At 47.1% G+C, this 27,931-nt stretch overlaps 1 protein-coding gene across 1 annotated transcript in view; it reads left to right on the forward strand.

Moving 5' to 3' along the window:
• The first annotated feature begins 2,146 nt into the window (after positions 1-2,146).
• The window catches only part of LOC135891264 (coagulation factor V-like), a 53,833-nt gene continuing 28,048 nt past the window's right edge, over positions 2,147-27,931 (forward strand). The window contains exons 1-10 of the mRNA XM_065418825.1: positions 2,147-2,307; positions 5,490-5,581; positions 15,557-15,679; positions 18,492-18,704; positions 20,233-20,376; positions 20,939-21,160; positions 22,130-22,295; positions 24,424-24,640; positions 25,649-25,799; positions 27,425-27,637. Coding sequence (XP_065274897.1) covers positions 2,147-2,307; positions 5,490-5,581; positions 15,557-15,679; positions 18,492-18,704; positions 20,233-20,376; positions 20,939-21,160; positions 22,130-22,295; positions 24,424-24,640; positions 25,649-25,799; positions 27,425-27,637 — 1,702 coding nt within the window. The remainder of the gene's footprint in view (positions 2,308-5,489; positions 5,582-15,556; positions 15,680-18,491; positions 18,705-20,232; positions 20,377-20,938; positions 21,161-22,129; positions 22,296-24,423; positions 24,641-25,648; positions 25,800-27,424; positions 27,638-27,931) is intronic.

Consider the following 27,931-nt stretch of genomic DNA (forward strand, 5'->3'; position numbering starts at 1 on the left):
AGATTACTGGAACTTTGCATTTACTAAAAACCTAAATCAACTATTTTTCTTTTACCAAAAAAAACTGACAGTGGGAGAAAATCAAAATGGTTATTGATTTTTTGTTGTTGTTGTTATGTTTCTGATTTGTTTTTGATGTAAAAAACAAAACAAAAAAACAACCAAAAATATCCAAAAAGGCATGAAAGTGTTGATGTCAAATTTCAACAATGTCAACAAATTTTCACACAAGAAAATCATTTTAGAGACTTTTTTTTTTGTTTTGTTTTTTTTGTTTGTTTGTTTTACAAGAACATGTTCAAAAAATTTCAGCCAGCTCTACTCAAAGCTGAGGTAGAGGGACTCTCGCTCTGGACAAAAGAGGAGTCAAGTCTCCCTGGCTCCTTCAGGTTTGGCATATTACCAGTCCCGGGTTTACAGCCGCTCCATGGAGCCGGGCCCATGCTCAGAAGGGTCCCCGGCCTGCTCTACTTGCACTGCTCCCCGAGACCCCTCTAGCTCCCCCCGCCCACCACTTGCTCCTCTTGGCCTGCCCGCCTGCTGCCTCCTCAGCCCCCGCTCCTCTCTGCCCCCTGGTCAGACCCCAGTGCACCTCTGGCTCCGGCAGTCTCTGCTTCCCACCACCTGTGGGGTCCCACCTGTCTCCCCAGAGCTGAGCTGCCTGGGACTGGTGCAGAAGCCTGGCCAGTCGCAGTCTGGGGGGGAGGGGAGGGGACAGTGCAGGGAGCTTGGCTGGGCCCCTCAAGGGGAAGTGCGTCTTGAGGGAGCCCGGCCGGGGCAGGCCCTGGCCTGGCTGATCGCGACACTCCCGAGGGACCGGAGCGATTCCCCACCCTGGGACCAGCTCTGGCTGCACTGCCGGCTCAGCCTGGCAGACACAGTTGCCTCCCAGCAGGGCCAGTGAGTGTGGCCGGGAGGCAGGGCATGGGGGAGTGGGTTTCTTGTGGGGGGAGGGGTGCTGGGCTGTGAGGGGGCAGGGAAGATGTGTATGTTGGGGCACTAGGGAGTGGGGGTTCTGTGGGGGGTGCTGGCAGTTGTGGTAGGGCTGTGGGCAGGGGGGCGCTGGGCCAGGGTGGTGGTGTGCAGGGCACTATGCATTTGTGTAGAGGAGGTTTGGGGGGGGGGGGGTTCTGCCCATAGGGAGTCCAGAGGATGTTGTGGGGGGAGGGGCTGTGTGGCGTGGCATGTGCCCGCCCCCTGAGGGGAAGGGACATGCTGGCAGCACAGGACCAGGCGGGCCCCTGTGTGTCTGGCAACTGCCAGTTTGTAAATAGTGCCCTCGCACTGGGCTGGACAGAACGGGGAGGCCCCTGCCCTGCCATGCCCCATTGCCCCTGGCTGGCCCCTTGCTCTGGGGATTGACGTCCCCGCGCCATACTCCATTGCTCCCACGGGGGCCCACAAATAAGTTTGGCGCCAGGCCACAAAAGGTTAATCCGGCTCTGCATATTGCCTTCTAATAAAGGGAGCATTTAATGTCAATTATCTGATTATGTGGACGCTTGTCAACTAGGAGCTCCCAGATTATCACAGGCTACCACAGAGCTTCCCTGAGGTAGCAGCTGTCAGTTTCTATTAACCTGCACTGGATTTGAAGTCGCTGGAGCCTGTCAGTCCCCAGGCCCTGAACTATTTCTTGCTCTGTATCACCCAGCATGCCAGGTTTGCAGGATGTAGGATCTTTCCCCCTCAAAATTGGAATAATCCCTGAAATCCAAGGACATGTGGCATCCCTAGCCAGCCCTGCCCCCAGTGCCAGCACTCCACCTATGCTTCATCACCCTGCAAGTCAACCACATAAACTGTTCCTATTTGGGTTGCTGCCCCTAATACCCTACTGCCCTAGTAGGCAACGACCCAGCCAACCAACTCTGCCTTATGTGGTTGAGGCTGCTTGTCCTTTGTGCTTGGCACGCAGCAGGGAAGATGTGGAGGAGGAAGGGAAAGGCAGCCAGAACAGCTGTTTATCTCCCCTCTGATTCCTGTCAGCAGCAGGAGGAGGTGAAGAGCAATGACCTGGGTGTCACTAACACCACCATCACCTCTTGCATCACTAACCACAATGAAAGCATTTCCCCAGCAGTAGCAAAAGCAGCAGCCACTGCCTCATGTGTCTCCCAGTGTGGCATCAGCAGGAGCTTGCACCATGGAGCTCTCCTGCACGCGCCTCTTTTTCTTGATGCTGCTTGGTTTGTGGTGGCCAGGTTTGGCGTGGCATCGGGTGGGAGCAGCTCAGGTTCGGGAGCACTACATAGCCGCAGAGACTACCAGCTGGAGCTACAGACCCCAGTCCAAAGAACAGTCCAGGTAAGTGCGGGAAGATGTGGAGGTAACCAGCCCCCTCCTGGGCTGAAAGGGACTTGAGGCTCCTGAGGAGTTTGTGCCCAGCTGGGCTTAGGGACTGATCCAGCTTATGGAAGTTAAGAGTCTTTGCATTGACTCCAGTTGGATGAAGCCCTTAATTCAGTTCAATGCTATCAGCTGTTTTATTCACACAATGTAATTTTTTGAGCAGTTTTTATTGATGCCATTTTGACAAAGGCAAACTTGGGCTCACTCCCACATCCTCTGTACCCCCAAAACGCTCACTGGGGTCAGTCCTACATTGAGGATTTTTGCATGAGTCTCTCTAGATTTGGTGTTTTCTCACAGCCTCAGCTCCTGCAGCTAGGTGAAAACATCAGAATCTCAGCTTTCATTTCAACAATTAAAAAAAAGTTTCTGGCCCCCACAGTTGTGTAGAAAAGCTCAAAGGCCACAAGGCAAATAAAAAAACCTCTCAACATTATCATCTGTTTAAAATCTCATCATTTGGGGGGAAATTTGGAGTTCTTTTTATTTGCTTTTTGGTCACACACTTCACAATTTCAAGTTTTCTCTGCAACCACTAGAAATGTGCTGTTTTGTGTGTTTTTTTTTTTTTAAAGCTGAGATTCTCATGCAAACTTTTGATTCAAGTGACTAAAACAACATCAAATATCACAGAACTAACCCCAAAAAAATCACCAGAGTTGGCAATACTACATCTATTTTTAAATAAGAAAAGGTCCTTACAAAAAACACGATTGATTTTTAAAAATGTAAATGAATAATCTAGTTTACTTTCCTTATGGTTGCTTACTAAGTACATTTCTTCAGCTGGGGTGATGAATACACAATAATCAGTTTCACTTTCAGGTTCCCATGGCAGCATTGACAATTTTTTTGTGATTAGTATTTTGATTTTTTTTTTTTTTTTGTGATTTAAAAAAAAAAACCAATGAAAAGTACCAAAAGGTAAATGACTTTCAGCTCATATATGCTGCAGAATACTGGAGGCTTCATGGGCTCTAACAGAATTATGCAATTTTACAACTCTTCAAAGCTGCAAGAACAGACCATACAAAACCAGACAGTACTAGATAGGCATAACACATTAGGGTGGAGGTTACAGTAATAATATAGGAGACCTATGTGAATAGGGAGAGGAGGGAAGGACCCAGGAGGGAAAAGGTGGAGGAGTTAGGTGGAATGGAAGTCTGACATTCTTTGAGCAGTCTGAATGTTTTTTATTCAAATGTATCTAGAAAGAGGGCCCAAAACTTCTTTGAATGCATTTAATTGATCTCTAAAGTGATAATCTATTCTTTTATTGGCTGTTAACTCAGAAAGAAGTTGTTCCAATAAAAGATGTTATCTCACCCACCTTGTCTCTCTCATATCCTGGGACGAACATGGCTACAACAACACTAAAAACAACTCGGGTCTGAATTGGTGACTGCTCTATTTTTGGCATAAGCTTACTCTTCCATTTTGTTTAAAAAAAAATCTCATGTTTTTGAACATTTGAGGCTGGCAGTACTGTATATGATATAACCAGGTGTAATTTTTCAGTGCCCCCTGCCCTCCAAACATACACCGTTTGGGCTTGCATTCACATGTCCATGACGTTTCCAAGCTGCTCTTTGGTTTCCTTTGTGCTACGTGGATGTCTCCCACTCATCTCTGTATAGAAACCAAGCTGGCTAGAGGTTTGGCTCTGTTTACACATGCTGCTCAAAGCTTATTTCTGGCTGTATGTTATTGCTAATCCTGGCAGAAACGTTTCAGATTTTTGATATTTCAATTAAATATTTTCATGAAAAAATGTCAGGTTTTTTTAATGATTCTATTCCTTTTGTAATAACTTCCTTCTTCCTATGGAACATGCCTGATCGACCCTGGGACATCTAATATCATTAGATGAGGTCACATATCACCTTTGTGAGGACAAACTGTTGCAGGGGAAAACTGCAGTGAGCTCCATAGATCAGAGCCGTCTCTTGCTGAAGTCAATGACAAAATTCCTGTTAACTCAGGAGGCCCAATTCTGCTCCCCATGGAGTAGAAACCTGTGGCATTTCTGCCTGATTCTTTCCTTGCTGGGAGAGTGATTTAGAGTAATCCACAGCCTTTCCGGGAAGCAGATCTGCTCTGAACTCAGAGGTTGGATCCTGAGCCATCACCATGGGCTGACCTCCCCTTCATCCAGCTGCCCTGCCTCCCTGTCTGTGCGCTGTCATCAGCTTCCTCCTACCATGCCTGTGCCTTACCTTCCTGAAAGGAAGATAGGAGACTTTGAGGGGGAGTTGTTGCTGCACCCCCACTCCAGTAGCTACCAAGAAATCTACCAATCAGCTAGGGATGCATGACACAAAATGTAGCTGCTCTGCCCCTCCGATCTTCATTTCAGCTCAACACCCATCGTCCAATCGCCATGTGTTCTCTTCCTTTTGCCTGCTTGGGTTCTTCTACAGCACCTAGCATGGGATCATTTGTTCATATACTTTTTATGAATCAAAAGGTAAAGACAGTTGCCACATTTCCCAAGAAGCAGTTTCCTGAATGGCTTTGATCCCTGGGCTGCCTTATAAGAGGCCAGTTTGCTCTTTCAAAGGGGAACGAATCACATTTTCTATTTTACCTAAAAGTCACGGCAGTTACAGATAATTGCCACGCTGAATGATTGTGCTGAGATCATTGGAGGTGATCTTGAAACTGAAGCACAGGGATGGGGGATCCAGATTCTGCTCCCAGCTCTGCAGTACACATCCTGTGTGACTTTGGGCAGGTCACTTCAGCTCTCTGGGTTCCTATTTCCCCAACTGTGAAGTGAGGAAACTAATACCAACCTCACAGTAGAGCCGAAAGGAGCTACAGCATAGCAAAACGTGGTTTGTTACATTATTAAACAGTATCACAATAGTGTCTAGAAGCCCCAGCTGCGATCGGGGCTCTATTGTGCTAAGTGCTGAATAAAGATGTAATAAGAGAGTCCCTGTCCAAAGAGCTTACACTCTAAATGGACACAGGGTGGGAGGGGAAACAGATGAAATGATTTACCCAAGTGACAGAGCCAGGAATAGAAGCCAGGTCTCCAGAGGCCCACTCTAGTGCCCACTCCACTGGACCACACTGCATAGCTAAGAAGCTTTACATTTAATTTATTTTTTTAATACTTCCTATTGCAGATTAGACAATTCAGAGCCTGTGTTTAAGAAAATTGCCTATAGAGAGTATGAAGCAGATTTTCAGAAAGCAAAACCAAGAGATACTTTCTCAGGTAAGCAGAAAATAACTTTCAAAGCCAATGTCTTCTACGTGCAGGAAAATGTGCCTGTATTTGTATACCCATCACTACCATGTACTGCAAGCCAAGCAAATAGAGAGAGAATTTAGGTGGCTCTTCTCTATAGCACAGGAGCCAAAAGCCCAATCCTTAAAAATATTGTCCTCTGTTATCCGTATTGATTAAATTGGAGAGGGTTCAAAGAAGAGCCACAAGAATGACTACAGGGTTAGAAAACATGCTGTAGAGTGATTGAGTTCTCAGAGTCTATCTATTTAGCGTAACAACGAGAAGGTTAAGGGGTCACTTAATTACAGTTTATAAATATCTACTGTGACAAAGTTCCTCCTCTATCTTGGTGGGTCCTGCGCTTATTGGCGGATTTTCTTGCCTCAGAGATTTACCATGTGGGTTGGGGAACAGCCCAGAGACCTTCCCCTCTGGAAGAACCCACAGTCCAGATCAATTGGGAGGTTTGGGGGGAACCCGGACCCGCTCTCTACTCTGGGTTCCAGCCCAGGGCCCTGTGGACTGCAGCTGTCTATAGTGCCTCCTGTAACAGCTGCATGACAGCTACAACTCCCTGAGCTACTTCCCCATGGCTTCCTCCAAACACCGTCCTTATTCTCACCACAGGACCTTCCTCCTGGTGTCTGATAACGCTTGTGCTCCTCAGTCCTCCAGCAGCACACCCTCTCACTCGCAGCTCCTTGCGCCTCTTACTCCCAGCTCCTCACACTCTCAGGCCTGGTCTACACTACGAGTTTAGGTCGACTTTAGCTGCGTTAAGTCGACTTAAGCCTGGACACGTTTACACGACGAAGCCCTTTCTTTCGACTTAAAGGGCCCTTTAAACCGGTTTCTTTACACCACCTCGACGAGGGGATTAGCGATAAAATCGGCCTTATGGGGGTCGGAATTGGGTAGTGAGGACGGAATTCGACATTAGTGGCCTCCGGGAGCTATCCCACAGTGCTTCATTGTGACCGCTCTGGACAGCACTCTCATCTCAGATGCACTGGCCAGGTAGACAGGAAAAGCCCCGCGAACGTTTGAATTTCATTTCCTGTTTGCTCAGCGTGGAGAGCACAGGTGACCATGCAGAGCTCATCAGCACAGGTAACCGTGATGGAGTCCCAGTCCCAGTCTCAGGATCGCAAAAGAGCTCCAGCCTGGACCGAACGGGAGGTACGGGATCTGATCGCCATCTGGGGAGATGAAGCAGTGCTGGCCGAACTCCGAAACAGTAAAAGAAATGGCAAAACATTAGAAAAGATCTCCAAGGCCATGAAGGACAGAGGCCATAACAGGGACGCACAGCAGTGCCGCGTGAAAATTAAGGAGCTAAGGCAAGCCTACCACAAAGCCAGAGACGCAAACGGAAGGTCCGGGGCTGAGCCGCAAACATGCCGCTACTACGAGGAGCTGCATGCCATTCTAGGGGGTGCAGCCACCAGTAGCCCAAGCGTGTGCTATCAGTCCCTCTCTGGAGACAGGGAATCGGGTTCGGCGGACGAGGAAGATGAGGATGGAGAGAACATCATAGATAGCTCACAGCAGCAAGGAAGCGGAGAAACCAGTTTCCCCAACAGCCAGGATATGTTTGTCACCCTGGACCTGGAACCAGTAACCCCCGAACTCACCCAAGACCCTGTGGGCACACAGGGGACCTCTGGTGAGTGTACCTTTGTAAATATTACACATGGTTTAAAAACAAGCGTGTTTAATGATTAATGATTAATTTGCCCTGGCAATCGCGGCCAGTACAGCTACTGGAAAAGTCTGTTAACGTGTATGGGGATGGAGCGGAAATCCTCCAGGGACATCTCCAGAAAGCTCTCCTTCATGTACTCCCAAAGCCTTTGCAAAAGGTTTCTGGGGAGGGCTGCCTTATCCCGTCCGCCATGGTAGGACACTTTACCACGCCAGGCCAGTAGCACGTAGTCTGGAATCATTGCATAACAAAGCATGGCAGCGTATGGTCCCGGTGTTTGCTGGCATGCAGACAACATCCATTCCTTATCGCTCTTTGTTATCCTCAGGAGAGTGATATCATTCACGGTCACCTGGTTGAAATGGGGCGATTTTATTAAGGGGACATTCAGAGGTGCCCCTTCCTGCTCTGCTGAACAGAAATATTCCCCGCTGTTAACCACGCGGTGGGGGGGAGGGGTGAAGTGTCCAACCCAGAGAATTGGGTGTGTGGGGGAGGGGAGTTAGTTGGGTTTGTGCTGCATGTTAAACCTTAAACCTCAGCCCCTCCTTTTACATTGCAAACCCATTTTAAATGGCCAACCCAACGGGTGCTTGGTATGGTTAATGAGAGCAGTACTGTTTTAAACCATCCCCACTTGTTAACAAGGTTAAAAAAGCCCAAAGACTGTGTCTTACCATGGCTGCCTGCAAGCTGAAATCTGTGGCCTGGCACTGCGTGAGTGATCTCTCACACCAAACCGGCAGTCCCTCAATGTAAGAGGAAAAATGCGACCTTGTAACGAAAGCACATGTGCTGTGTGATGTGAACAGCAAAATCTAACGTGAAAGAGTGTACCCATTGTTCTAAAAAATGTATCTTTTTTAAACAACTCTCCCTTCTCCTCCACCAGCTGCAAATGTTTCACCTTCACAGAGGCTAGTGAATATTCGAAGAAGGAAGCGAAGGACACGTGACGAAATGTTCACTGAACTACAGACTGCCTCCCACGCTGACAGAGCACAGCAGAATGCGTGGAGGCAGTCAATGACTGATTTTAAAAAAGCCCAATATGAGCGAGAGGAGAGGTGGCGGGCTGAAGAGGAGAAGTCGCGGGCTGAAGAGCAGAGGTTGCGTGCTGAAACGCGGGCTGAAGAGGAGAAATGGCGTCAGCTTGTACTCAGAAAGCAAGAGTCGATGCTCCGGCTGCTGGAGCATCAAAGTGATATGCTCCTGCGTATGGTTGAGCTGCAGGAAAGGCAGCAGGAGCAGAGACCGCCGCTACAGCCCCTCTGTAACCAACAGCAGGAGCAGAGACCGCCGCTACAGCCCCTCTGTAACCACCAGCCCTCCTCCCCAAGTCCCATTGCCTCCTCACCCAGACGCCCAAGAACACGGTGGGGGGGCCTCCGGCCACCCAATCACTCCACCCTAGATGATTTCCACAGCAATAAGTTTTAAAGTTTTAAAGTGCAGTGTGTCCTTTTCCTTCCCTCCTCCCCCACCCATCCCGGGCTACCTTTGCAATTATCCCCCTAGTTGTGTGCTCAATTAATAAAGAATGCATGAATGTGAAGTAACAATGACTTTATTGCCTCTGCAAGTGGTGCTTGAAGAGGGGAGGGGAGGGGAGGTTGGGGTGCTTGGTTTACAGGGTAGTAGAGTTAACCGGGTGCGTGGGGGGGGGGGCTGCGATTTCATCAAGGAGAAACAAACAGAAGTTTCACACCATATCCTGCCCAGTCACAAAACTAGTTTTCAAAGCCTCTCTGATGCGCACCGCGCCCTGCTGTGCTGCTCTAACCGACCTGGTGTCTGGCTGCGCGTAATCAGCGGCCAGGCGATTTGCCTCTACCTCCCACCCCGCCATAAATGTCTCCCCCTTACTCTCACAGATATTGTGGAGCGCACAGCAAGTAGCAATAACAATGGGGATATTCTTTTCGCTGAGGTCACAGCGAGTCAGTAAGCTGCGCCAGCGCGCTTTTAAACGCCCAAATGCACATTCCACCACCATTCGGCACTTGCTCAGCCTGTAGTTGAACAGGTCCTGACTCCTGTCCAGGCTGCCTGTGTATGGCTTCATGAGCCATGGCATTAAGGGGTAGGCTGGGTCCCCAAGGATCACGATAGGCATTTCAACATCCCCAATGGTTATTTTCTGGTCCGGGAAGAAAGTCCCTTCCTCCAGCTTTTGAAACAGAAGAGAGTGCCTGAAGACGCGAGCATCATGTACCCTTCCCGGCCAGCCCACGTTGATGTCGGTGAAACGTCCCTTGTGATCCACCAGGGCTTGCAGCAGCATTGAAAAGTACCCCTTGCGGTTTATGTACTCGGTGGCTTGGTGCGCCGGTGCCAAGATAGGGATATGGGTTCCGTCTATCGCCCCACCACAGTTTGGGAATCCCATTGCAGCAAAGCCATCCACTATGTCCTGCACGTTTCCCAGAGTCACTACCCTTGATATCACCAGGCCTCTCATTGCCCTGGCAACTTGGATCACAGCAGCCCCCACAGTAGATTTGCCCACTCCAAATTGATTCCCGACTGACCGGTAGCTGTCTGGCGTTGCAAGCTTCCACAGGGCTATCGCCACTCGCTTCTCAACTGTGAGGGCTGCTCTCATCTTGGTATTCTGGCGCTTCAGGGCAGGGGAAAGCAAGTCACAAAGTTCCATGAAAGTGCCCTTACGCATGCGAAAGTTTCGCAGCCACTGGGAATCGTCCCAGACCTGCAACACGATGCGGTCCCACCAGTCTGTGCTTGTTTCCCGGGCCCAGAATCGGCGTTCCATGGCATGAACCTGCCCCAGTAACACCATGATTTCCACATTGCTGGGGCCTGTGCCTTGTGAGAGGTCCATGTCAATTTCCTCATCACTATCGTCGCCGCGCTGCAATCGCCTCCTCCTCCTCAGCTGGTCCTCCTGGTTTTGCTTTGGCATGTCCAGGCTCTGCATATACTCCAGGACAATGCGCGTGGTGTTCATAGTGCTCATAATTGCCGCGGTGATCTGAGCGGGCTCCATGATCCCAGTGCTAGCTATGGCGTCTGGTCTGAAAAAAGGCGCGAAACTAGTATCTAAAGACCAGGGGAAGAAGGGAGGGAGGGAGGGAGGGAGGGAGGGGCGGGCGACTGACGACATGGCGTACAGGTACAGGGAATTAAAATCAAGAAAGGTGGCTGTGCATCAGGGAGAAATACAAACAACTGTCACACAGAATGCCCCCCCCCCCAGAGATTGAACTCCTAAGCCTGGGTTTAGCGGGCCGTTGATTTGACGGAGGGAGGGGGGAAGGAAATGAATAAAACACAAATCTATTTTTTACATCTTAAGACGACAGTGCAGCATGACTGATAGCCCTCGGCATTTTCTGGGTGCTTGGCAGCCAATACTTGGCAGCAAATAGTATACTACGACTGGTAACCATCATTGTCCAACGAGGACGGTTAAAGGCAAGGGGTTGCTGCTGTGTAGCAATGTAGCCCCACGTGTGCCAGCCACATGTCTGCCAGCACCCAGATCGCCCTCGGCCTTTTCTGGGTGCTTAGCAGACAATACTTGGCAGCAAATAGTATACTACGACTGGTAACCATCATTGTCCAACGAGGACGGTTAAAGGCAAGGGGTTGCTGCTGTACAGTAGCCAGAAGGCTCGGTAAAGGCGCTCAGGCTACAATAATCTATGAGCATTTCAGGCAACCTCTAAATTTACTTGCTTTCAGACCTGAGGAAAGCTCTTCTTTCAGATCTGCTGAGCACCCAGATTGCCCTCGGCCTCTTCTGGATGCTCAGCAGACAATACTGACAGGACGGTTACCAGTCGTAATAAACTATCTACTGCCAAAAGGCAAGGGGCTGGTGCAATGCAGCCCTACGGCTGCCAGCCCCACAGCTACCAGCATCCCGAGCGCCGATGAAGGCTACTACTCATGCTGCACCGTCTACCGCCAAAAGGCAGTAATCTGCTGCTGCTGTTTAGCAATGCAGTCACACGTTTGCCGGCACCCGGAAGACATATGGTGACGGTGAGCTGAGCTGAGCGGGCTCCATGCTTGGCGTGGTATGTTGTCTGCACAGGTAACCCAGGTAAAAAGGCGCGAATCTATTGTCTGCCGTTGCTGTGACGGCGGGGGAGGTGCGTGACGCAATGTACCCAGAACCCCCCGCGGCACTGCTTTGCATCATTCGGGCATTGCGATCTCAACCCATAATTCCAATGGGCGCCGGAGACTCCGGGAACTGTGGGATAGGTACCCATAGGTACCCATAGTGCAATGCGCCGGAAGTCGACGCTAGCCTCGGTACTGTGGACGCGGTCCGCCGACTTCATGCACTTAGAGCATTTTATGTGGGGACACACACAGTCGGCTGCATAAAACCGGCTTCTATAAATCCGGCTTCTATAAATCCGACCTAATTTTGTAGTGTAGACAAGCCCTCACACTACAAACTGAAGTGAGCTCCTTTTAAAACCTAGGTGCCCTGATTAGCCTGCCTTAATTGATTCTAGCAGCTTCTTCTTAATTGGCTCCAGGTGTCCTAATTAGCCTGCCTGCCTTAACTGGTTCTAGCAGGTTCCTGATTCCTCTAGTGCAGCCCCTTCTCTGGTCACTCAGGGAACAGAAAACTACTCATCCAGTGACCAGTATATTTGCCCTCTACCAGACTCCTGTACCCCACTGGTCTGGGTCTGTCACACTACATAGGGTGCAAATATTTAATAATGGGCTCTTCATTCTAGCAGAGAAAGCTATAACAGGATCCAATGGTTGGAAGTTGTAGCTAGACAAATTCAGACTGGAAATAAGGTGCATGTTTTTGACAGTGAGTAATTAGCCATTGGACCAATTTACCGAGGGTTGTGCTGGGTTCTCCATCACTGGCCATTTTTAAATCAAGATTGGGTGCTTTTCCGAAAGATCTGCTCTAGGAATTATTTTGGAGAAGTTCTATGGCTTGTGTTGTACAGGAGGTGAGACTAGATCAGCGGTTCTCAAACTGTGGGTTGGGACCCCAAAGTGGGTCATGACCCTGTTTTAATGGGGTCGCCATGGGCCGGCATTAGCCTTGCTGGGGCCCAGGACCGAAGCTCAAGGGCTTCAGCCCTGAGTGTGTGGGGAGGCCCTCAGGTAACAGGCCCCCGCCTGGGGCTGAAGCCCTTGGGATTCAGCTTTGTGCCCCCCCCCCTGCCCCAAGAGAGGGAGGGCTCTGGCTTTGGCCCCCCGCCCAGGGCAGCGGGGCTTGGGCGGGCTCAGGCTTTGGTCCCCCCCCCCCCCCTCCTGGGGTCATGTAGCAATTTTTGTTGTCAGAAGGGGGTTGCAGTGCAATGAAGTTTGAGAACCCCTGGATTAGCTGATGACAATGGTTCCTCCTGGCCTTGGAATTTATGGATCAAAAGTGACTAGTAATTGGAGTGTTCCCATTTTTGGGTCACTGATTTGAGATGCCCTAAGAGGGACTGATTTTCTGAGTAGGGCGGCCTCAGCACTTTTTGAAAATCAGGCCCCTTTACAGTATTTCAAACTGGGCACCCAAAATCCCTAGCCACCTTTGAAAATATAAGTCATTGACTGTTTGCAGCTTCACAACCAGGAGATTTCCACTGTCTTCCTTATTCTGTTTCTCCAATATACTGTTATGATCATACTGTTGCAGAATGATCCTTCTGTGGGATCATTCGTGCTCCTGGAAGGTCATCTGTGTGATGGGTCTGTATTGGTGCCATTACTGGCCAGAATACAGGCGTACACTACTGCAGCATTTGCAGAATATATGGGCACCAATTTTTTGAGGGCGGTTTCTATATTTCCAGAACTTGAAAAAAATTGGATGTTGCTCCCTTCACTTGTACTGCTATCGATCTCCCCACGTGTAGCGCTGTGCAAAACAGTGACACTGATCACACTCAGTCCTCTGTGTGACACCATTTACCGTCCCCTGCCTGGGCTCATGATGGATCAGTGCACAGCTGCAGAGTCTCCCCCCTTACTACTCCCCATTATGGATTCCACCACTCCTCCTGGAAGAGATCTAAGGTCACCCCGGGGACAGGTTCTGGGGCGTATTAGCAGGTGGGGTGGGTTGCTGTAGGGGGGTAGAAGTGGAGGAGTGGCTTGGTGGGGTCGTTCCCTTTGACTTGGATTTTCAAGCAAGCCTGCATGGGGGACTGCACCCCTGAACCTCCACTATTGATTTTGGATAAGTTCTGGAACACTGGGGAAGTTCCAGAAGACTGGAAGAAATTTTATGCTGGTATTTAAGGAGCATAAATGGGATGACCAGATTGCTGGCATCCAGTTGCTGTGATCCAACCTGCAGGGTGGAGTTTGTGATTAGATCCCTCCTGGGTTGACACTGTAGTCTCTGGGAACTCATCCTACCTTCTCCTTTGGAGCCACTGACTCATTTCCTCTCTTTCAATAACAGAGCAGGAAAGGAAGTGAGTAATTGGCTGGTCGCTCGTTAGACAGGACCCGTTGTTACCAAGTGGGGAGCAACGCGCTCGCTCTGTAAAGCAGTTTGTAACATTGCAGGAAGGAATGTCACAGATCTGGTTGGGCACCCCCTGCTGGCCACCCACTAGACTGCTGTGAGGGGAATCCAAGCCTCTGGGACCTGAAGACAGTCTAGCCCCTGCCCCGATCTTGGAGTCCCCAGACACGCACTCAGGGTGCAGACTTTCTATCTGGCACCTCCTTATGAGAGCTGGAACCCACTCTTGAGCTGCCGAGCCCCTGGGCACAACGGGGACACTTCAGACTCCATTGTACTCAAATACACCCTCTCCCTACACTCCACTCCAAGGTGAAAAGCTTCTGGTTTATAGATTAACAGGAGGTATGTGATAATTATGAAGCAGATAACGCATTCTCACGCTTTGCACAGAGCCTAGCACAATTGCTCCTTTACTTAATCACATAAAGCACAAGACAATACAGATCATATAGAACACAAGAACCATCCTAATCACAATGCACCTCACTAGCTCACGCTTCCCTTGGGAGTCCTTGGAGGGACACCTGTGTCCAGGAAGGTAGGCAGGCAGGGTTTCCCCTGCCTCATGCAGGCTGTTACATGTTGGGTGGCTTACCCCACATGGAGTTTCCTTCCCCCAGCCCCTGTGACCTTGCTCTCTCCTGCACAGTGCTTCCCCTTCCTCTGTGGCTCTCTGCATTGATATACCCCCTTCCAATACTTGGCTTCCTTTGTTCTATCTTTTGGTAACTGTTCCTTGTTCCATAAAAGCCCTCCCCTCAGATAGGATGGGTAAAACTGGCTTTTCCCTAGGATGCAGTCATTGGGTGGAGTCAGGTGCTACATATTTACAGGTAAATGTCTAGTTTAAAAAAAAACCCACCTTTGCAAGGGCTTGATCCATTTTTGGATTAATGTCAATGGAAAAAATCCTTTTGTCTTCAGTGGAAGATGCCTCAAGCCATCACTACAATACCTTTCTTACCAACCCCATTTCCACAGCATGCGTTCTGTGACTGAAGGATCTTTTTTCCCCTGATTGTGGGTATGTCTACACTGCACTGCGAAGTGTGATACCAGCTCAGGTAGGCATACCCATGTTAGCTTAATCTAGCTAACATGGCTAAAAGTAGCAAAGAAGATGCAGGAGGATGGGCTTCAGTGTGGGTTCCTCCTAGGTATGTACTTACATTGTTAGCCTGAACCTGGGTCTGCGCTAGTGCATCTTTTCTGATATTCTTAGCCGTGCTACCTACACTAAAGCTAGCATGAGCCGAGCTGCAACTGCATGACCCACTGCAGTGGAGACAAACCTTGTGTTGTAAAGGCGTTGCTCTGGATATCACATTAAACACTCCCTAAGACTTCTGTCTGCTTTCCTAAAACTATGCTAGTACGGGTGACTAATTTGTAAGGGGAGAAATCCCCTCCCCAACCTTTAAGCTGTCTGTTCACTAAACTTTCCATAGCCAGGAAACAGCCTTCTCACTTCATGTGCAGAATTTTCCTATGAATTTCAGTGTCCTTTGCTGAATATATAATTCACAACCTTATTTACATTGGGCCACATCTGTTACATCCTTGTGTGCCTTTCTACCATCCAGGTATTTCACAGCTAAATCACTGGACAGGATTAATCCTCATTGCACTGGCATTAAATCCTCTGATTTATTTTGTGCAACTTGTCCTTTAACAGGAGTTCACTCTCCCACTCAGGAGAAGGTGACTCTCTCCCTTTCACTAAGATGCACCATTTGATACTCATTATCTCTTTATTTTTAATGCTGAATTTCTGCAGGTCTTCTGGGACCAACTCTGCGTGCTGAAGTGGGAGACACTTTAGTAGTTCACTTTAAGAACATGGCCAACAAACCGCTGAGCATTCACCCACAGGGCATAGCTTACAACAAACGGTCAGAAGGTATGTGCTGTAAAATGCCATCTATTCTTTTTTTCTACTCAAGACTAGATAATCTTAGATAGAGAAGGGCCTAAAATCAAGTCCAGGGTATGGACACCATCGACCTTTGATCTTTGGATCTGAATCTACATTTTGTGGCCCAACCTCATCTATTATTACATCAACCATGTGACAGCCCTGTTGTCTGAGATGTGTATACTGCTGAATGACTCTTCACTTATGCTGGTGACATAGCTGTTTTGCCCAAAGCTGAGAACCTGGAGAACAAAAGTAACTGGTCAGTTAAAATACCCACCCTGAAGAAAGGGAGGAGGGAAGTTGTCAGCTGCTGCAGGCTGACACAAACTGACTGGCCTGGTCTACTCCTAAAATTTAGTTTGAGCTAGCTACATCGCTTGGGGCTGTGAAAAATTTCACGCTCTGTACAAACAGTTAGATCTACCTAATCCCCGCTGTAGATGCAGCTAGGGCAATGGAAGAATTAATCCGTCGACCTAGTTACTGCCTCTCAGAAGGGTGGACTAACAATCTTAATGGAAATCCCCTCGTGTCAATAAGGAAGCGTTTCACTTCAGCAGTACAGCAGCAGCACCGTAGCTGTGCTGCTCCAATGCAGATGTATCCAGAAGAGAGTCGGGGCAGCAAGCAGGATGTAATTTGGTCCCCAAGAAAACATGGGCTCCAAGGCTACCTAGGGGCTTGAGGGGAATGCCTAGTGTAGGTAAGACAGTATGTGTATAGGTCTCTTATTTTCAATCCATCTCTGAGTGCTGTGCACCTTTTGGCAAACAAATCATACTTTTGTTTTGAAGAGGCTGCTTCTGTGTCACTGCGTACTACCACTGATCACAGGCTCCTAAGGAGAAACTCTTGCAGGTGCCACGCCATTGGGCTTGCTAGATATCATGGTTGGCAACCAGGGAGGTGTGATCCAGAGACCAAATCGAGGAGTGGTTGGATCAGGGGATCTCACCCCAAAAAGAAGTGGAGGCACAGCCCTGCCACTTGAAAGAGATGCAGTCGGGGGACTGGAACAGGGTCTCAGAAGGGGTGGTCTACCCAGGGACTATGACAAAGGGTACTTAGTATCTCCCAGTAGGAGCTCAGCTTCTTGCAAGATCTGGCCTTTGGCTGTCAGTTCTTAGAGGCGTGGTACTTATATATCCTGCTGGTTTCCTAGAATGCCATAGAGACCAAATCACACTTGAGTAAAGCTATCAGTTTAAGACAGTGCCACTCTATCCTGCCAAATTATTTATCAACATCCATTAATAAAATTAAGGATGGAATCCAATTTGATGTTAACTTCTTCTAACTGGCACTCAATCAGCTTGATTGCATAGAGCTGCAAGTGCAACAAGGGGGTAGAAAATAGAGTGGTGAGGGAGGAAATGCTCAGAAAATCCCCCTAAGACTGATGTTATGTGACCTTTGAATCCAGTCTGTGGCTGTTTGTGCACTAAATGAACTGCACGACATTGTCCTGCCTCCTCACATGCTGTTTACTCCAGATACCTACAGTGTTTTCAGAAAGCACCTTATCCTAAAGATTGGGAACTATCCTCCCATACAGTAAATGTTTAAATGTATGTGTTAAAGAAAATGTATTTGTCTTCTTTCAGTTCTCATGCAGTAGTGTAGACATCAAGGCGTTAGAGTTCAAGGCATTTGCCACCATTGGTAATGGGTTATTTATTACTTAATATGTGCCCAATTTGCACTTTGTGTCTCATTTTCACCAGTGTAAAGTGAATGTAAAGCACTTCCACATCAGAATGGTAGCATTTTACACTCCCTATGCACTGGTGTCAATGACTGCAAGTGGGCTGTCAGCTTGCAAATATTTAATTGCATTAGGGTTGATATCAGAGGTGGTTGAAATGTTTTGAATCTTGAAACAATATCTGGAAAAATGTTCTCCCTTTTCAGCAACTCTCAAGGCGGTTGGGATTTTTTCCAGATTTTGAAATTTTGTTGAAATTTCAAATTGTGTGAATACATTTTTTGCAAAAACGTCCGAGATTCCCCCCCCCCCCCCGCCACACACACACACACCAGTTCTAGATCATCTTGTTCTTTGCTATTAATCAGTTTGTCAGGAGAGCTCTCTGAGGTTTTGTTTAATGCCTTGTTCATATTATGGGCCCAAGAGGAGTTTTGCTCTCAGCGGAGTGGGAGCAGAGCCGAGCCCTGTGTTGAGGAACTATCACATGTCACTGAAAATCTCCAGTTCCGTTTGATGATGGTTCAGGTTGATATTTCACTGATTTCTCATCTTATTTGCAGCTAGAATTTTGATAACCTCCATGAAGGCTTCTTGTTAAGTCAAAATTTTTATTGGCTGTAGACAATGCAAACAAATTAAATACATAAATGCAATGTTATCACCATTCAGATTTGTAATGTGCAAAAGTCGGAAGGCTGCAGTAGCTCCTACTGGGCCAGTGTTATGGAGGGAGGCTGGACCAGGATCAGTGGAGAGCTGGCGAATTGGGCAGCTAGTACCTTCTAGATCGCTCCTGAATCCAACCATGGAGAGGCTGAGCAGTTGTACTATGCTCCCCCACCACATCAGCCTGGGTAAATGAAACCGAGTACTGGTCTTGATTCTGCTCTCAAGGACACCAGTGAGGATTGGGAGTAACTCTGTTGAAGTGAATGGAGTTACACCATTGTAAAGCTGGTGCAGGTGAGAGAAGAATCAAGCTCTCTGCGTATGGATGGGAATGATAGTAAAAACCCTGTGCACACGTTCATCAACCCCTCCCTTAATGCCACCTCTACCTCCCTCTCTCGACTTCTACCTACGCAGGTTCCCTGTATGCTGACAGAACATCTTCTTTTGAAAAACTGGATGATGCTGTGCTTCCAGGCCTGGTGTATAAATACACATGGGAGATCACTGCGGAAATTGGGCCTAAAGAAGCCGACCCCCCCTGTCTCACCTATATCTATTACTCACATGAGAACATGGTGATGGACTTTAACTCCGGTCTGATTGGAGCATTGCTTATATGTAAAAAAGGTAACCAAAATACTTTGGGTAGACAAAAGCTATAAAATGTCAGCTGGTCTATTGTTTCAGTGGCCTCGCACATTCGGATAGTGTTGTTTTCTGTTATGGTAACGATAAAAACTAAAAAACATAAAAATCAAGCTTGAAAATTGTATCATAATGTGAGAAGACATTTCATTTTCCTCTTTCCTTCTCGTGTTTCTGTGCAGGCAGTTTAGAGGAAACTGATTTTTGTTTCCTGTGTCTTTATTTTAGGCCTTAGGGTTACAGTGTTCTGGACTAGCTGTAATGCATACTAGTTTTTTGAATAATTCTAATTGTAGGCAGGGCTGGTAACACCGCCTTATATTGAAGTTGCCTGACATTTCCCATTTTGAGACCCCCAGCTTCAATTGCTTATAACATTGTCAAACTTCAACTGTTCAGGCTGGAATTTACCATTCCAGGTGTCTGCCTCAGATTGAATTCTTTTGGAAAGTTGTAGCCAAAGCTGTTTAACTGTTTCCAAGAACGAGGCTAGGAAAAAACACTTTGTTTTGCCATATTAAAAATGCTCCCTGTCCTGCTGATGTAGCTGATGTGATTGTGTATATGAGTATTTTGGAAATATTTATTTTCCTTCCTTGTGTCAAGCTTCTCCAAATTCATTGATATCTGTCTTAGTCCTGTGTTCAGTGCTTAATTTCTGCCAGGACTGAGCCCCGGCACCTCTGGGCTGAGCAGTTCATAGCCCCGGTACCTCTGGGGTTGCCACATCAGTTATAAAAGTAAAAAAATTGCTTGAGCCCCAGCCCCTCTTTCGTTACAAATTAAGCACTGCCTGGGCGATACAAGTCAATTAATAAACTAGCAATATATTAAAACCAAGTTTGTATTTCTGACATCTCTAATCTCACGGATGAAACAATGAGATGACACTAGGTTTGGGTGGGATGGCAATGCATATGTGTATAAAAAATAAATGCATTTCACCTCTAGGTCACCAGTCCTATTCTCTTCTATTTAGGTTCTTATACTACACTCATCACTGCAGTATCTGCCCATGGCAGTAATGACCAAAAATCCTTACCATGTGAAGGCTGCTTGCTTGTCTGTGTGAAATGATTTGGGGGTCTCAGTCCAGTACCAAGGGGGCAGCTGTCCACATTGGCAGAAACTCAGCTACACCTGGTATTAATCTGGTAGTCCCGGAAGAGAAGACAAGGACTGAATAGGACCTCAAGATGGATCTCCTCTCTAGCTGTCAGAGATGGTCCCTGTGGCACATTACTGGAGTAGTTTAGAGGGAGCATGCACTGATGCTCCCTGTGCTGAACCTGTTCTGTGGATGCTAGAGGCCTTCAGTCTCCAAAGCTGCCAGTCCAGCGCCTTTCCCCAGAACTAAATTCACCTCAAACACATTTTGAAAAAACGTCCCATCTGGCCAGGTGCTGCTGGCACGTGCGGCAAGCTCATGGAATAGATCTGGATGCCTTTTAGTTGATGTGAGCTGTTTTTATTTTTGCCTTCATCTGATACCTCTTGTTTCCTCCCACAGGAAGCCTGAAGGAAGATGGGACACAGAAGCTGTTTGACAGAGAATATGTGTTGATGTTTGCTGTGTTCGATGAAAGCAAAAGCTGGCAAAAATCAACCTCTCTCCTGTACACGATTAATGGTTATGCTAATGGGACATTGCCAGGTACTGTACGTACTCGTGGCGTCCAGCCAGAGTCCACAAACTGTGTATTACTCCTCACTGCAGCATACACTAGTCAGCTGCAGAAAGCAAACAGAAGGAGTAGAGTGGCACAGCCTTGTGTGTGACTGTACGATGAGCATCTGGTTCCACAAGGGAGTATGTGTGCACTCCCAACCACCACCGCTTTCCCCTGCAGTCTGACCTTAGTGCCGAGAGCACATGGCTCCCAAGAGCGTTGCAGTTGGCGCAGAGAGAGAATTAAATCTCTTCTTGCCACCTGCTGGATAAGGAGTGAGGTTTTTCAAAAGCACCTAAGTGAGTTAGGCACCCAACTCCCATTGACTTTCAATGGGATTTAGACTCCTAATCCACTTAAGTACTTTTGAAAATCCCACCCATGGCCTATACAGTATCCATCCTAGACATGGCCATCAAGATATCAGAGAGACTTTATTGAAAGTGCAGAGGGGTATTCACTTTTGACCCACTACTAGTGGGAATTAAACATCCTGTGATTCTGGGATGATTTACCTGTGTTCTGAACCCTGCTGTTCTGTTTCAGACCTAGGAGCTTGCACATACGATAACATTAGCTGGCATTTGATAGGAATGAGCTCCAAACCAGAGATTTTCTCCATCCATTTCAATGGGCAAGTCCTGGAACAAAATCGTCACAAGGTCTCGACCGTCAACCTTGTGGGAGGTGCATCGACCACAGCAAACATGACTGTGAGCCAGAAAGGAAGGTGGCTGATATCTTCTCTTGTCCAGAAGCATCTGCAAGGCAAGGGAACATCTGTTCAGGAGGCAGTTGTGCAGTTGCAGAGAGTGTCATTCTTGTCTCTTCCTCCTTATCTCCTAAAGTGCTGCTAACTTTGTCAAAAACGGTGGCTAACGCATTTGGGATCATCCTAGGAAATCAGTGGAAACAGGGCATTTTGTTTGAATTAGGGTTGCAAGATGGGGCTCAAGTATCAAAGGGGTAGCCGTGTTAGTCTGGATCTGTAAAAGCAGCAAAGAGTCCCGTGGCACCTTATAGACTAACAGACGTATAGGAGCATGAGCTTTCATGGGTGAATACCCACTTCTTCGGATGCATGTAGTGGACATGCATCCGAAGAAGTGGGTATTCACCCACGAAAGCTCATGCTCCTATACGTCTGTTAGTCTATAAGGTGCCACGGGACTCTTTGCTGCTTTTAAAGATGGGGCTTGTTAGGACTACTGCTGCAAAGGGGCTACAGGGCAACAATGAATCAAACTCTTAGTTTTTAACTCTTTGGGAGGTGCTCAGATGAGCCTCATTATAAAAACCTCGAGATTGACCAGCTTTTTCAGGAGAAACAGAGAACTTTTGCAGTTCAGGGAGCAAAAAATCTTTTCTGCTCATCTTTAACAGTGGATGTTAGTTTCCCCCTAGAATGAACAGATCTCTGTTGTAATGGATCAGTGGATTCCCTCTTGTGAAAGGTTGGAGGGCTCATTTAACAGAAAAGGGGAAGTTCTTGCTGTCAGGCTGGTATTTTCAAAGGAGGCTATGCGAGTTAGTTGCTGAGCTCTCATTGACTCCCACAAGCCCCTTTGAAAATACCACCCTTAATGCCTGCACTCTTCTTTTCTTTTTTCTTTTTTTTAAACTTGAATAGACTCAGGTCAATGAGTGAATGTTTTCATGCATCCTGAGCTGATGGGCTGTAGGAATGCACTGTTCATAGGACTAACAGTAACCATTGTACTGTCTCTATATAACCAGCTGGAATGCACGGTTACCTCAACATAGAAGAACATGCGGGGAAAGACGTGTTCAAGAAGAAATTCTCCTTTAAGGAAGTGCGTATGATTAAGGACTGGGAATATTTCATTGCTGCGGAAGAAATCACCTGGGATTATGCTCCAGAAATTCCAGAGACCATTGATAGGTAAAATGGTGAACTGTACCCTGTTGATGAAATGTTAACTTGGGGCGGCTTAGGAAATGTGCTATATAATGTAAAGTCCTAGCCTCACTAGCCTAGCCTAGTGAGGCTGCTCGTGCTGGGCGAGCAAACGAGAGACTACACAGAAGTTAAGGGCTATGAAATAAGCTGTAGCCAGTCCATGGAAGGCTTTAAAGAAGGAAGAGGGGACATTTTATTTCCTGATTCCTGTAAGGAATGGGGGAGTCAGTGGATTTGTTCAAAGACCGGAAAGATGTGATTGCACTTGTTTGTATGAGTCAGAGAGCAAGCAGCATTCACAGTGGTTTGCAGTCAAGATGGAAGGGTGTATCAAGTGGGGTCTGGTTCTATTCAATATCTTCATCAGTGATTTAGATAATGGCAGAGAGAGTATATTTATAAAGTTTGTGGCTGATACAAAGCTGGGAGGGGTTGCAAGTGCTTTAGAGGATAGGATTAAAATTCAAAATAATCTGGACAAACTGGAGAAATGGTCTGAAGTAACTAGAATGAAATTCAATAAGGACAAATGCAAAGTACTCCACTTAAAAAGGAACAATCACTTGTGCAAACACAAAATGGGAAATGACTGCCTAGGAAGGAGTACTGCGGAAAGGTGATCCACTGTGGCCCCCAGTCCAAGCTAAATATTAGTCAACCGTATAATACTGTTGCAAAAGAAGGCAAACATCATTCTGGCATGTATTAGCAGGAGTGTTGTAAGCAAAACACAAGAAGTAATTTTTCCGCTCTACTGTGTGCTGATTAGGCCTCAACTGGAGTATTGTGTCTAGATCTGGGCGCCACATTTCAGAAAAGATGTGGACAAATTGGAGAAAGTCCATAGAAGAGCAACAGAAATGACTAAAGGTCTAGAAAACGTGACCTTTGAGGGAAGATTGAAAAAATTGGGTTTGTTTAGTCTGGAGAAGAGAAGACTGAGGAGGGGACATAAGTTTTCAAGTACATAAAAGGTTGTTACAAGGAGGAGGGAGGTAATTTGTTCTCCTTAACCTCTTAGGAGAGGACAAGAAGCAATGGGCTTAAATTGGAGCAAGGGAGGTTTAGGTTGGACATTAGGAAAAACTTCCAAACTATCAGGGTGGTTATACCCTGGAATAAACTGCCCAGGGAGGTTGTGGAATCTCCTTCATTGGAGATTTTTAAGAGCAGGTTTGATAAACACCTGTCAGGAATGGTCTAGATACTACTTAGTCCTTTTCAAGAGTACAGGGGGCTGGACTAGATGACCTCTCGAGGTCCTTTCCAGTCCTTTGATTCTATTTCTGCAGCATTAACTTCAACTGATTAGATGCTGTTTTATGGGTGATGGTTTTGTATAGGAAGAATGTAGTGAGTACCAGGTTTGTTGTAGAAATAGAATGGAGCTGGCTCTAGCCAGGACGTATGCTAGAGCCAAGGCAATTCCTTCTGAATCTGCCTCCCCACCAGTGTGCAGTTCACTGTCACCTTAAAATGTCAAAATTAAAATATAACAGGAGTACTTGTGGCACCTTAGAGACTAACAAATTTATTAGAGCATAAGCTTTCGTGGGCTACAACCCACTTCTTCGGATGCATAATTAAATATAGAATGTTCTGCCCCAGATATGAACAGTCCTTGTTCAACAGGTTTTTTTGTCCTTCTGTAGTGCCTTTCATCCATGGATCTCAAAGCGATTTACACGCATCATTCATTTAGCTTCATGACAAGTCTCTAAATTAAGTGTTATAATTCCCATTTAGCACATGGGAGCTTAGCAGTCAGAAAACGCAGTGACAACACGTTTTGCGTTCTGCGGTGGACATGAAGCATGTCTCCAGGCTCTGCTAAAGCTTTGGCCGGTCCCAGGCTTTAACTTAACAGAGCATAGTTAAGTTTCTTTCTGCACTGCAAACAGGAACTCTGTTTAAGCCACATGGGACAACTATGCTGTATCTAGGTCCCCGTACTCAGTTGTTTTAGAAGTGTAGATCTGCCCAAAGTACATATTGGACTTCAGGTGCCTGAAGGTGCACTGACTTCATCGGAGCTATGCCAATTTACACCAGCCATGAATCTGGCTGTAGTTTGTAACTCCTAATAATGTTTCTCTCTTTTTATTTCTCCTTCAGACAACAGCACTCTGAGTAAAGCCGTTCAACCAGGGGAAACCTACACGTATAAATGGAGGGTCATGGACACCGATCAGCCCACTGCACAGGATGCCCAGTGTCTAACGAGATTATATCACAGTGCTGTAGATGTAACCAGGGATATAGCCTCTGGACTGATTGGCCCACTTCTGATTTGTAAAAGTGAAGCACTGGACAAGAGGGGTGTGCAGGTATGATCGTGTTCTACAACTTCTGAGGGGGGGGAGGCTCCTGTCTGTGTGTGGTGTTTGAACTACAGGGGAATTTGGTTTCATTGATTGTTGCCTTAGAGAAAAGGCCTCTAGAACTGAACTGGGATCGGGTCACTAGGCTTCTGTAGAAGTCAGTCTAAAAACCTGTAGAATGTAATGAGGTATGAGATCCTTTGGAGAAGTTCTTTGAACCACCCTACAGAACTCACTAGTTGGGACATTAAATTCTATAGGATGAGTCGAAAACCCTAAAATAAGGGGATTGTTTTCTACTAAATTCGATAGGACTTTTCGATAAGGGCTGCTTGCAGTGGTAGCTTTTAGCTTCCTGCTGGCATATTTGGCCCCAGATTTAGTGTGCTCGTTGGGGCTTTCAGTTAGAAAGATCAGGCTGCTAGTGATTTCTTTCATGGTGCTTTGTTTGCCAAGACAAGAAATTGCAAAATCCTGGTTCTAGATACCACCCTAAACTTCCCCAAAGTTTGAAGGTATGCAGGGAGAAAGGGAGGAAGTTCTGACCCCAATCTATCATAGGTTTAACCTAGGTCTGACAACCCCAAACTTTGGGGATCCAGAAGCATTGCAAGGGGGTTGCTGGGAGAGTTCTTCTTCCACTTCCCCTCTATGGGGCCAAAGGAAGGAATCTACTTTGGCAGTGGCTCAGACACCAACCAGAAGTGAGTGGAAGCAGTGACTAAAGCGCCTGCACATACAGCAACAAGTGGTCCACTAAGGGGAGCCCAGCTCATAGCAGCCATGCTAGTAGCTGGTCCAGTGTCACCCAGTGAGTCAGTTGCAGAGGTAGGAATGGAACCCAGGAGTCCGGGAACCCCAGTCCCTTGCTCTAACCACTGGACTGTGCTTCTGTTCACTTGAATGGAAAGTTTGCCTCTGGAGGGATGGCAAGATTAGGCCCTTAATATACCCCACTATGTATCAATTAGCTGCTTGCAAAACTTACCCTGCCGTGTCTGCTGTCTTTTTCAGAAAAAGGCAGATGTAGAGCAGCAGGCCGTGTTTGCCGTGTTTGATGAAAACAAGAGTTGGTACTTAGAGGATAACATCAAGCAGTACTGCAGCAACCCCTCCAGCGTTAAAAGGGATGATCCCAAGTTCTACAGGTCTAACGTAATGCACAGTGAGTGGGAAACTAAGCCCAAGTTTGCAAAAGCTCATGTAAGCACAAGTACCCAGATGGGTGCTTATTCTGAAGTGCAAGGCAGGCATGGGAATTTCCCAAGTGGCAGAAACTGGCCCCTGAGATTGTGTGCTGAAGGATGAATGTGTGCTGAAAGCACGAATGAGCAGAGTTCTGGTTCTGGCTTCAAGGATCTGCTATTTCCAGAATTTCATAGGGCATGATTAGGGCAACTTAGGCACAAACAAGCTCATCATGAGCCAGGCAAATGTAAACCAGGAAGGGGAAGTGAGAGTGGTCTCAGCAGCCCTGCATGGGCTTCTGGGCCACCAACTGCAGTCCATTGAGGTAGCACCTGGAGGTATCAGTGACTGTGGGAGACAGAGAGGTAGAGTACCTGGGTGAGGGGATGGGGTTCTGGTAAATGTCTGCGTAGAGCCTGGCAGTGGGGAATGGATACTGGGGGTGAGTGGTTATAGTGGGCAGGGGCTGGCAGGGTTCCTGGGGTGGTGACAAGGAACAATCTGTGATGCTGCACCTGTTTGCCCTGGGGAAGGAATCAGGAGGGAACTAAAGGGAGGGATGTTGGGAAGAGTCCAGAAGTCAGCCAAGCAGCTGCATGCCTTTGGGTTTGGAGCAAGCTGTAGCTATTAGCATGGCACTAAGCAATTTGTAAGTGTTAATGAATCTGTTAACTTGACAGTGGGGAGGGGAGCCCTGTGTGTGGCCTCAGTGCCCGTAGTTCTGAAAAGCTGCCTCCTTAGAGCCACAGCACAAGGGAATCAGGAGGGAGCATGTGGTCCAGTAACACACAGGATAGCAGAGCAGCCAGAGAAACTGCTGATAATATATATATGGAGATATCTCCTAGAACTGGAAGGGACCCCGAAAGGTCATCGAGTCCAGCCCTCTGCCTTCACTAGCAAGACCAAGTACTGATTTTGCCCCAGGTCCCTAAGTGGGCCCCCTCAAGGATTGAACTCACAACCCTGGGTTTAGCAGGCCAATGCTCAAACCACTGAGCTATCCCTCCCCCCAGTGCTAGCCTCTGGGGTTTCTTCCAGTGTTCGACTCTAGCTTGTGAATCTGAGCATGTGTCCTGAAGGCATGTGCCCTCCCACAATAGCTGGGGACTATGATTGCACAAGCACTGGGAGCCCATTTCTCACCCTCCCCAGTGTACCCGGCCCAGGTCACCCACAGGCCTGTGTTATACAGTGAGTAATGCAGAACCCCAAAGTGAAAAGTAAACACAAGTGAAATTGACTCGTAGTCTGTTTTCACCCTAGCTAGCTGAGAGAAATGTACAAAATAAACAATTTTTAAAATATATATTTGAATTCTTTCACCCTGAATCCAATATAGGGTGACTAGGAACAGAGGTAAGGGAATGTTATTTTAATATGTGATTTTTTTTTTTTTTAAACCTAATGGTGTCCCTTCAGATGAAGGTGACTGGATTGCAGCCCAATTTCATTAGAGTGCCAATAATCTTTCTGTCTTGATACAAAGATGTCAGTTCCATCCCTGATGTCACTCCATTGAAGGCATGAATTTAGCTTACCGTCTTGCATGCCCGTGAGGCTTTAAGGTGCAGTAACATCATATCTTGTGCTTTGTTTTAGCAATAAATGGCTACATGTCTGACAGCACTGAAATCCTGGAATTTCCCCATGACAGAATTGTACAGTGGCACATCTCCAGTATTGGCACCCAGGATGAGGTAGTGTCCATACACCTTTCTGGTCACACTTTTTTGACTCAAGGGAAGTATGAAGATGTACTGAATCTTTTTCCCATGAGTGGAGAATCGGTCACTGTAGAAATGAACAACGCTGGTAAGTGGCAGGACTGCTGTGTTTAATGATCTGCTAAGAGATTTTGTATCTAGAGTCCATAAGGACTCATAAAAATAGAAAAGCTTTGTATAAATTGCATACAAAATTTCAGCCCATCTAAATCTTTCCCTAGATTACAGCAAGAGTGATTGACACACATGGGGTATATGTATGCTGGCTGCACATGACACAGCAGTGCATATGCTATACTTAGTGATGATTCTCTATTTTTTTTGAGCACTCCCCAAAAAAGTCCTTACTGTGGGACTAGTTGTATAACTGTCATTTGAGGCA

Source organism: Emys orbicularis, chromosome 1 (genome assembly GCF_028017835.1).
Source record: "Emys orbicularis isolate rEmyOrb1 chromosome 1, rEmyOrb1.hap1, whole genome shotgun sequence".
Classification (NCBI taxonomy): domain Eukaryota; kingdom Metazoa; phylum Chordata; order Testudines; family Emydidae; genus Emys; species Emys orbicularis.